Below are 11,523 nucleotides of genomic sequence, written 5' to 3'. Positions count from 1 at the left end.
CGGCCCGCCTGTTCCGCTGCCGCCGCCGCAGCCGCCGCCGCCGCCGCCGCCGCCGCCGACGTGCATTCCGCTCGGCGGAGGGGCCGGGCCTGCGCTTTCTCCTCCTTCCTCCCTGCCTCCGGCTGCCGGTAGGACCCGTTTCCCGCTGCCGCTGGGAGCCTGTGTCATCGTCCGCCCTGAGCACGGTGAGGTCCTCAGGGAGCCTGTGGTCGCGACCCCCGCCGCGTCTTTGACTCTGGCCCATTGCTCTGAGGCCGGCGTCCCGCCAGGGCCGGGTGGCCGGCCTGGGCGGAGGGCGGCGTGGAGCGTGTGGATGAATGAGGCGCTCTCGGACTAGGCCGCGTGTCCCGGGAGCGGCCCACGCCTCACCCGGCACGCTATGGGGAAAGCCTTCTCCGGAGGCGGGGACGGCCAGTGGCCCAGTCCAGAGGGGGAAGATGTTGGGTGGGACCTCGCTTTGGCTGGGCGGCCAGCCACTCCTTGGTAGGAGGCCAGAGGACTGGAAAGTCTCTGCTCGTGCAGCTGTGCTTAGGAGACCTGGGGTTTGGCTGGGAACAGCTGTGAGTTACGACCCTGAGAAGGGAGATTCCTGGCCCTCGGGGTCAGGGATCAGAGGCTATCACTTCATGAGCAGGGCGTCAGCGTGGCCCCGGGAGGTTCAATTGGAGCCAGAAGACAGGGATAGTTTTAGTTCCCAGCTTATAAAACGTGAGGTTAGCAGTCCTCATGAGTTCAGTTTGCAGTACTAAAGTCGGCTCAATTTTGCCCTGAGAAACTTAGAGCCAGATTGTCAGGGACCGAAAAAGTTTCGACCTGTAAATAAAAAGGCTTAGTAGATCCATTTACGACTAGAAGTAACCAAAGGGTGGATTCAGGAGGTTGCTTATGAGGACTGATGAGTCGTAACTAGAGTGCCAAAGGTGGAAGAAACTTGTTGGAAAGACCTTGATACCGGCGTGTGTTCATTCACGCGAAAAATGGTGCTTGTGGGCGAAATGGGAAAGAACAGGTTCCAGATTGAGGGAATGGTTTGGTGGGAGGTGACTCGGTTGCTAGTGGTTCTAGAATGGATTTTCTTTGACACTCTTACCTGTGCTCCTGCTTCCAAATGCTTTCATTCATATAACCACATGTCAGGTTAAGAAAATGTTTTGTGAACAGTCTGGATGGAAGATTGGCAGCTAAATTTTATTTTTGATTTCTGGTGCCACATATTTTTAGATCAGTTTTCCAGGACTTCTCAGGAGTGACTGCTTTGACAACTATCAGAATCAGATCTGTTAACAGAACTTTTTTGTTTTCATTTTTGTTGAAAAATAAAGTGTGTCAGTTTTAGATTGATATATACAGTATGCTGTATTCTTAATCTATTATTCAATAATATATTGTGTGTGATGAAATGTGTTTTTGGTCAATGGGGACAGTAAAAAGTTTTGTTCATATGTATGTTTGTTTTGACATTTCAGATGCCCCCCAAAAAGGCAGGTGATGGAATTAAACCACCCCCAATCATTGGAAGATTTGGAACTTCCTTGAAAATTGGTGTTGTTGGGTTGCCAAATGTTGGGTAGGTGAATGTTGGGCTTTTCTCATTTTCGTTTTGTAAATACTTTGGGTCTTGTAGAAATGGGAACTCATGAGGTAATAAAAAATTAAATTGAAGAAAAGAGGCTAGGAAGCTGGACTATTAATATGTTGCAAAACAAGGTTTTCATTTACACTTATCTTATTTTTGCTTTTCTACACAGATACTGGGTTGAAACTTGAGTTACTTATATTGTTTGTTTTGCTAAACTCAGAGGAAGAAGCAGTGGGAGTTTAAACATCAAGTTGAACCAGATCAGCCCTGGTTTGCCAGAAACGCTGTTGGGAGATACACAGTATTGAATTTATGAGGAATTAGAGTAGTTTAAATTAGATTTTCATGCTGGCTGGCTCCGTAGGGTACTTAGGCTGGCTACCAGAGGCCATGCAGTAGGATACTTTAGGAAATAGTTTTAAAAGCCCCATTATAAATTTGATTAGATTTTTGGGAGATCAGGGATCAGATGGCTGAATTTTTACTAGAAAAGAAGGTGACAAGTTTGAACTTAATATTGGAAGTTATGTGCTAAAAGGGTATCTTATAAAGTGGCTAAATCTGAAAGTTGTGAGAATAAAATTTTGAGTTTTGTAATGTTTAAAATTAAAGTGAATTATTACTGCAAATAAGACTAATTAGGAAATACTTGTGGGGTTTATTATATAAATCTGTACACATGCAACTTGGTTGTTCAAAGTCTACTTTTTTCATTATTTGCCCTTCTATTTTAATACCTTTTACTAACCTTAAAATGTAAAATGTCTCAGAAGTGATTAGGGTGTACTAAGGAGTAACAGATCCAATATGGATTTATTAAGAGGACGGAAAGTATTTTGGAATGTGCTTTAGGCTTTTAGATTGGTGGCAGGTAGGACAACTATGTTCTTTCACGTGTTCCTAGGAGCCCCTGTCATAGAGATTGCTTAGTGAATGGAGCATGGTGTGACCAAGTAAGGCAGTTCTGAAATTCTTGTAATGTAAAACATGACAAGTGGGGCTGTCCTAATTTCAGTCTGGAGCTGGAGAGGTTTGCATTTTGAGGGGGTTTCCTGCTGTGATATAGGCTGCTTGCAAAGTAAGACTAAATAGAGAGTGGGAATATAAGCAAAACAAATAATTAAGCAAAGTACTGTAGGGTGCTGTCAATAAACTTGAAAGCAAGATATGATCGTTATGCATGTTGTGAACTTTATTGCGTTAGTAAGCAAGACATAGTTTTTAGATATTAACATACTTCTTTCATTCTAGAATCATTGCAGTCAATGCAGCTTGACTTTAAATGGGACTGATTTAAAATGGGCCATCTTAAAAAATGTTCCCTGTATGAGTTTTTTAGCATAGAGCATAATAAAGTCAATATATAGGAAAATAACCTAGAATATTTTATTATCCGGTATAAATGTGCTATTTATGCTTTTAAATTAAATACTCCTCCCACTTTCCCCCAGTTTTATTGACATATACTTTATAAACAGTAAAATTCACTCATTTTAATAACGTGCAGTTCAATGAGTTTTGGCAATTGTGTTTGGTTATGAACACTCCTTTTTTTAGAATGATCTTACATTGCCTAACTGTATCAGGTAGGGTTCTTTGTAAGCAACACAAATTCTTGCTGTTTTAAGCAAGAAAAAGAGACTTATTGGAAGGAGAGCATTGAAGGACAAGCTGAACAGCCAGGCCTCAGGAAGGACAGGAGCCTGGGTAGTGCTGGCAGAGACGGGTCCACGTGGAGCTCAGCCATATGAACTGAACTTCTTCTGGGTGTTGCTCATCACCTGCTGCCTCTCCAGTGATATAGATTCCTGTGTAAGGAAATCTTATTGGGCATGTCTACCTCTGGATAGGCCCACAAGAAATGGATTGGGGAGAGAGGACAGTTCTCTGAAGGATGGCCTGCTGATCAAAAATAAGGACATTTAGTGCTGAAACCATCTAAAGAATCTCTTGATTTTTAGAGAACTGGATGAATAAGAAGGTTTGCTGATTACCTAGAAACATAGAGAGATATTTATAGCTAACAACAGTTGATATTTATTTGAACACTTATTTAGTGTATGCCTATCACTATTCTGAGCACTTTATGTGTATTATCTAATTTAATCAATGTTTAACATCCCTGCCCCCTTCTCATTGGAATTTAAATTCCGTAAAGGCAAGGATTGTCTTGTTCTTGTTTGTTGTATTTCTAGCACCTAGACTGGTGTTAGGAACTTAGTAGGTAGGCACTCAGTAATTATCTGTGAATGGATAGTTTTTCTGCCCTTGATGCCATGTGTAGGTTTAATGATAAGGAGGCACGTTGCACAGGCTCTGGACGTGCAGGCTCAGCGTCCATGGCTCACGGGCCCAGCCGCTCCGCGGCATGTGGGATCTTCCCGGACCCGGGCACGAACCCGCGTCCCCTGCATTGGCAGGCGGACTCTCAACCACTGCGCCACGAGGGAAGCCCAGAAGTTTCTTTTTTATGTAAAAGTGTAAATTTTGCAGTCATAGATTGGTATATTGACCTTGCTTTATGAAATCTTAGAAACCCCAGCTCCTTGCACCTCATGCTTCAGCAATCCCAAGGGAATGGCTTTTCATTCTCATGGACCAAAGTGTTGTGAATTCCAGACAACTGGTTATCCGAGGGGTGAAAGGACCAAACAACTTGCCCTGCAGTCTAAGAGGGATTTTTTTTTTCCTGTAAGCTGCCACACCATACTTCTGGTAACATTCCTTTGTCCAGAATAGTCATAAGAATTTACTTTCAAGGAAGGCTAGGATATGTAGTCTTTATTTTGATGGACATATGTTCAGTTAAAAATTCTGTTATTATGAAAGGAGGAAAGAATGAATATTGGGGGACAACTGTATACTCTGTTCCATTACTCAGCAACTGCCTCAGGAGAGTGTTTGTCTTGCTTAGTTGATACTTCTGGGAATGTCCTTTGGTTGTTCCTACAGCTTGCCTTTTCCCAATTTGCCAGAGTCCAACCATAAAGCTATGTACTGTTGTTGAGGAAAACATTGTAGGAAATGCTTTAAAAAAAAAATCACAGGGTAATTATGTTCAATGTTTTAGTTATCTATTTTTATGTAGGAAACCACTCCAAAAGTTTGTGGTTTAAAACGATAAATATTTATAATAATATTTCTCATGATTCTGTGGGTTAGCTGGGTGAGTCTTCTGCTGGTCTCACTTGAGATCCTTCATGTGGCTGCATTCAGCTGATGGCTAGTTGGGTTGGAAGGTCCAAGATGGCCATACCCACAGGGCTGGGGCCTTATCAGGCTGGAAGTCTAGGGCATTTCTATCTTCCCTTACTTGGCTTCTTTCTCTCCAAGTGGTCTCCAGCCCAAACTTTTTTATAGCATGGTGGCTGACTCCCAAGAGAGTGAAAATGTGCCAGTGGTACAAAACACTCCCACCTATTTCTTTTAGTCAAAGCAAGTCGTGAGATAAGGAGGGAAGGGAAATAGACTCAGCCTCTTGAGGGGAGGAGTAGAAAAGAACGTGTGGCCATCTTTAATCCATTGCATTCTACTATTTTCCTAATATAGTTTTGTATGACACCCATTTGTTCCCTGGAGAAGTCTTCCTGGCTCATTCTTAGTTGCTTGTTCTTACTGAAGAGGCTCCATTCTTGATTGCTTCAAGAAACTCACTGGAGGAAGATTAATCTCTAGGTGCTCAATTAATAATGCTCTCTTTAATGCATATATTTATTTTTCATGCTGGCCAGTTTTTTTCCAATATTTGATTATAAAAAATTTCACATACAGAAAAGCCACTCACTTTTTATACAGAATAGTGTTTATTATATATACATTATATATAAGAAACAATAAGCAATTATGTATATTCTATCCTTGGGATAGATTATATTTTTCTTTTACAATTTTAAAGTCTTAATAGTAATCTTCCACTTATGACTATTAATAATTTGTTTTTTGCAGATTGCTTGCATGAACTAGTTTGAAATTGATGTGGAAATGAAGGTACAGCATGGTACAGATTGTGTATTTTAACTCTTTTGTAGGTCATTTAAGACCTCTTAAAAATGTTTGCTTTTGACAAAAACTATAGCAAAAGGCAATAATGATCTGATTGTCAAAGCTGGTACTCACTTTTTGTCCTTAACCTCTCTGCCCTATTTGGCACTGTTAGTAACTCCCCACCTCTCTCAACTCTTCCTTCAGTCTTTTGTGCTTGCTACACTTCCTGTGTTTGCGCTCTATATTAGGTTTCTGTCCTTGGCTGTCTTCTCTTTTATACTTTCTCCCTGGGCAGTCTCATCCTCTCCTAATTTTAATCATATGTTGGCTTCTCTTTTCTAAATTTATATGTCCTGCTCAGGTTGCATCTGAGTTCCAGATTCATATATCTAACTGCCCTGAATATCTCCAGTTAAATTTCTACACCCTACATGTCTAAAACTGAGCTTGTTGCCTCTTGCATTCCCTATCTTGGTTAATAATACTACTTTCCACCCAGATGCTTGAGAGATTTATCTTTTCATCCTTTCCCCTCAGCTGTATTTTTCAGTAGGGCACCAAACCTGGTACCTGAATATCTCTCTGATCTATTTTCTTCACATCTTTTTGCCACTCATTTCTTACTTGAATTATTCCAGAGGCTTCTTAAGTGGGCTTTCTGTCAGGGCGTTATCTATAGTAAATCTTTTTTTGTTTTGTCCCAGTGTTTTTTTGTTTTTGTTTTTTAAATTGAGGTATAACATACACAGTAAAATGCGAAAACTTTAAATGTACATATCAGATTTTTACATTTTAATTCACCCATGTAACCAGTACCCACATCAAGATCTAGAACAAATCCAGTGCCACAAAAGACTTCCTTGTACCCCTTCCCAGTTGGTACTCTCCTTCCTAGGATAACCATATTCCAACTTCTCTTACCACATTGATTAGTTTGCCTGATACAGATGGAATCACACATTATGTACTCTTTTTTTTTTTTTCTTTTTTGCGGTACGCGGGCCTCTGACTGTTGTGGCCTCTCCCGTTGCGGAGCACAGGCTCCAGACGCGCAGGCTCAGCAGCCATGGCTCACGGGCCCAGCCGCTCCGCGGCATGTGGGATCTTCCCGGACCGGGGCACGAACCTGCGTCCCCTGCATGGGCAGGCGGACTCTCAACCACTGCGCCACCAGGGAAGCCCACATTATGCACTCTTTATATCTTTTACAAGTCAACGTTATGCCTGAGAGAATATACACTATATTTACCCTTTTTGCTATTGATGGGCATTTGGGTTGTTTCCTTTTTTTGTCTGTTATGAATAGAGCTGCTTTGAACATTCATGTACATGTCTTTTGGTGGGTAGATATAAGAACTCATTTCTGTTGGGTGAATGGATACACTTACCCCACTCACCCTATCCCCCAAACTCCCCACCTCTAGGAGTTAAATAGCTTTAGATACTGCCACATAATTTTCCAAAGTGGTTATTCCAATTTATAGTGCTGGTATTGTAAAAAAGAGTTCTAATTTCTCTTCATCCTCACTAGCACTTGGTATTATCATTCTTTTTCATTTTGGCCATACTTGTGTGTAGTATCATGATCGTTTTGCATACCTGGGATAGCTAATGATTTTGAACATCTTTTAATATGTTTACTGGACATCTTTTGTGAAGGATATTTTTTCTTTTTAGTAATAATTAGGTGTTTTTTAATTCTGGTATGGGTTCCTTGTTGGATATGCATTAGAACTACCTCTTCCTAGTCTGTGTGACTTTTTGCTTAAGAGTAAATAAAAATTGTTTTTGAAGTAGTTTCACAATTAAAAAATTTCACACTTGCAAAGCTAGTTAAAAAAATTCCTATATGAGGTCTGCTTACACTCCCCAAATGTTAACATAGTACAGTTATAAAAATCAGGAAATTAGCATTGATTTACCAGTTGTCTCACTAATGTCCATTTTCTAGTCCAGGATCTAATACAGGATTACGTATATGTTGCATTTAATTGTTGCTGTGTCCTTAGTTTCCTTTAACCTAGAACAGTTTCTCACTTTGTCTTTCATGTCCTTGACACTTTTGAGGAGTGCTGACCTCTTATGGTAGGCTCTTAAACCTTGGGGTTTATCTAATATTTCCTTGTGATTAAATTCAAATTATGCATTTTTGGATGCAGAAGTGACATGTGCTTCTTAGTACATTATATCAGGAAGCACACAATGTTGATTTGTCCAGTTACTGGTGATTTTAACTTTGATCACTTATCTTTTCTTCACTGAAAAGTTTACTATATTTTCCATTGCAATTAATAAATATATCTTTTAGGGAGATACTTTGAAATTATGTAAATACTGTGTTTCTCATACTTTTGCCCCCCAGTTTTGGCGTGTATTAATGATTCTTGTTTGAAATAGTTACTATTGTGGTGTTTACCAAATGGAGATTTAAAAATTTCTGTTCCTCTTCTATATTTATAGAGGAAACAATTTATAGAAGGAACAATGGAAATTCTATTGTTTAGAATTCTATTGTTTAGAATTCTGTTGTAAAGAAGAACCCCCCATTTTCTCATGTAAATTACTTATAATTTGTTTATATCAGGATCAGTTTTTACTTTGTTGGTTATAATGCGTTACTATTGTTATTTATTTTGTTGCTCAAATTGCCCACATTTGGCCATCAGGAGCCTTCCTGTTCACTAGTATTACTTTTGATGTGTCCTCTATTTTTTGAGTATTTTCTAGTTTCTAGCTCCACATTATGTTCCAGGCTTATTTGTACTTTCTCTGTCCCAGCTTTGTAATAAACAAATTTTTCTGTTGACATATGTTTTCATCTCTCTTGGGTGTATACTTAGGAGTGGAATTTCTGGGTTGTATGTAACCGTATATTTAACTATTTGAGGAACTGCCAAACTTTTCTAAAGCAAGTGTGTCATTCTGTGTTCTTACCAGCGATGTATGTGGGTTCTACTTTCTTCACATTCTCACCAGTGCTTGTAATTATCTTTATTAAACATTTTTTATTTTTTTTAAATTTTATTTATTAATTTTTTTTTTTTTTTGCGGTATGCGGGCCTCTCACTGTTGCGGCCTCTCCCGTTGCGGAGCACAGGCTCCGGACGCGCAGGCTCAGCAGCCATGGCTCACGGGCCCAGCTGCTCCGCGGCATGTGGGATCTTCCCAGACTGGGGCACGAACCGGTGTCCCCTGCGTTGGCAGGCGGACTCTCAACCACTGCGCCACCAGGGAAGCCCTATTAAACATTTTTTAAATTGAGGTTTAGTTGATTTACAATATTATAGTAGTTTCAGGTGTGCAACATAGTGATTCAAAATTTTTATAGATTATACTTCATTTATAGTTATTATAAAATATTGGCTATATCCCTTGTGCTGTGCAACATATCCTTGTAGCTTATTTATTTTATACATATTAGTTTTTACCTCTTACTCCCCTATCCGTATCTTGCCACTACACCCTTTCCCTGTCCTCACTGATAACCACTATTTTGTTTTCTCTGTCTTCATTTTGATTTCATTTTATTTCAGATATTTTATTTTTTATACAATAGTTCTGTCTGGATAGTTTTCATATTTTTTCATTCCTCATTATCTTCACCTGTGAGTCTGTTTATTTTTTGTTATATTCACTGGTTTGTTTTGTTTTTTAGATTCCACATATAAGTGATAATATACAGTATTTGTCTTTCTCTGCCTGACTTATTTCACTAAGCATAATACCCTCCAGGTCCAGCCACATTGTTGCAAATGGCAGAATTTCTTTCTTTTTTTTAATGGCTGAGTAGTATTCCATTGTGTGTGTGTGTGTGTGTGTGTGTGTGTGTGTGTGTGTGTGGTGTGTATCTCATGTTATCTTTATCCCTTTATCTGTTCATGGACACTTAGTTTGCTTCCATATCTTGGCTATTGTAAATAATGGTGCTATTAACACTGGGGTGTATGTATCTTTTAGAATTAATATTTTCATTTTCTTTGGATATGTACCCAAGAAGTCGAATTGCTGGATCATATGGTAGTTCTACTTTTAGTTTTTTGAGGAACCTGCGTGCTGTTTTCCACAGTGGTTGCAGCAATTTTTGTTCCCACCAACAGTGTACAGGGTTCTTTTTTCTCCACATCCTAGCTAATATTTGTTATTTGTGGTCTCTGATTGTTATCATCTTTTTAATTATAGCAAAGGCATGAAGTAGTATCTCGTTGTGGTTTTGAATTGCATTTCCTTGATGCCTAATAATATTGAGCATCTTTTCATGTGCTTATAATGCCTTCATTTTGGAACGGTTTTCGTTGGGAATTCCAGGAACAGTTTTTCTTTCAGCACATTGAAGGTATCTTCCATTTTCTTCTGGCTTTCTAATGAGAAGTCTGTTGTCGTTATTATCGTGGTTTGTTTGTACATAATGTGTTGTTGTTTTTTTTTCCTATAGCTTTCTTTAAAATTTTCTCTTTACTACTGGTTTTCAGAAATTTGATTTTCATATGCATTGATGGGGTTTTCCTTATGCCTCTTTTGCTTGGGGTCTGTTGAGACTTTAGGCTTGTGAGTTTATGATTTTCATAAAATTTGTAAAATATTTGGCCAGAGCATTTCTTCAAATGCTCTTTTCTTCCCCTCTCCTTTCCCTTCCTCTCCTTCTGAGACTTTTATTACATATGGGTTAGTCCGCTAGGTAATATTCTACTGAAGCTCTGGTTATGTTTTTGTCCAATTTTTTCCCCCTGTGCTTCATTTGATAGCTGCTATTGTTCTGTCTTCATGTTCACTGATCTTTTCTGCAGTGTCTAATCTACAGTTAGTCACATCCAATGTGTTTCATTTCAATTCAGTTTTTTCATATACTGTATTTTTTATACAATAGTTCTGTCTGGATGGTTTTCATATTTTCATTATCTTCATATTTACCTTTATATCCTTCAGAAAAATTTTTAAAAATCTATTACATTTATTTTAAGGTCCTCGTCTGCTAATTCCATCATCTCTATCATTACTGTGTTTGTGTTTATTGACTTTTATCTTGCTTTGGATCTATATTTTCCTGCTTCTTTGCATGCCTGTTAATTTTTATTGGATTCCAGATGCTGGATTTTATGTTGAGTGCTTAATGTTAGAGTATTCCTTTACCGAGTGTAGGACTTTGTTCTGGCATTTAGTTTTTGTGTATCATTTTGATTGTTTTGAGGCTGTTTATTATATTTTCTTATGATGAGTTCATAATATTTTTTGCTCTGGTGCTACTTTAGCTCGGATACTAAGATGTGACTCTTTGAAGACTCTACCCAAGTTCCCTTATATTATTATATCTTTCTCTGCTCTGGCTGGTGGGGATGTGAACTGTTCCAAGCTCCGTGTGAACCTGAGAACTGTTCACTGTGCTGCTTTTGAGTGTTTTTTTTCTCCTGGCCTTTGGAGACTGAGCTTCCTCATATACAAATATTACTAAGCCATATTCTTGAAGATACCTTCTGCTTACCTCCAGAGCCCTCTCTCTGTGCAGCTGCTTCCTTTCTAGTATACTGTCCTGTAAATTTTAGCTACTTTGGCCTGCTCAAACTCTCATCTCAGTCTCTTTAACTTGGCATGACTGCCGGGTTCTATTGGTTTCCCCTCCCTGTGCTGTGGCTTTGAAACCACCTTTAGGCAGTAAGCTAGGGTAGTTTTAGAGCTTAGTTCATTTGTTGTTTTCACAGGGAACACAGTCCTGTGCTACATACTGTCCCCTGTTTGAAAACTGTTTATTTCATATTTTATCTGATTTCCTAGCTCTTTGTGTCAGGAGGGCAGTTCCATAAATAGAAGGGGAAGCAAAATTCCCCAGTAACATTTAAATGAACTTAAATCTTATTGTATACTTCTCAGTATTCCAGGGTGCCTCCTCTTTCATGGAAATTCATGACTTGGGAATTATTTGTTTTCTTTTTCAATATGTTATGAATAATCTTTTGGACAATGGATAG

General features: G+C 39.1%; 1 protein-coding gene across 1 annotated transcript in view; it reads left to right on the top strand.

Moving 5' to 3' along the window:
- The first annotated feature begins 41 nt into the window (after nucleotides 1-41).
- Nucleotides 42-11,523, top strand: part of OLA1 (Obg like ATPase 1) — a 171,960-nt gene continuing 160,478 nt past the window's right edge. Inside the window, exons 1-2 of the mRNA XM_024732866.1 lie at nucleotides 42-185; nucleotides 1,467-1,567. Of these exons, the coding sequence (XP_024588634.1) occupies nucleotides 1,467-1,567 (101 nt within the window). The 5' untranslated portion in view covers nucleotides 42-185. The remainder of the gene's footprint in view (nucleotides 186-1,466; nucleotides 1,568-11,523) is intronic.

The sequence above is a fragment of the Neophocaena asiaeorientalis genome, unplaced genomic scaffold, assembly GCF_003031525.2.
Source record: "Neophocaena asiaeorientalis asiaeorientalis breed wild unplaced genomic scaffold, Neophocaena_asiaeorientalis_V1.1 scaffold96, whole genome shotgun sequence".
Taxonomy (NCBI): Eukaryota; Metazoa; Chordata; class Mammalia; order Artiodactyla; family Phocoenidae; genus Neophocaena; species Neophocaena asiaeorientalis.
Note: the sequence above shows the minus strand (reverse complement) of the source record. Positions and strands in the feature narration are given on the sequence as shown.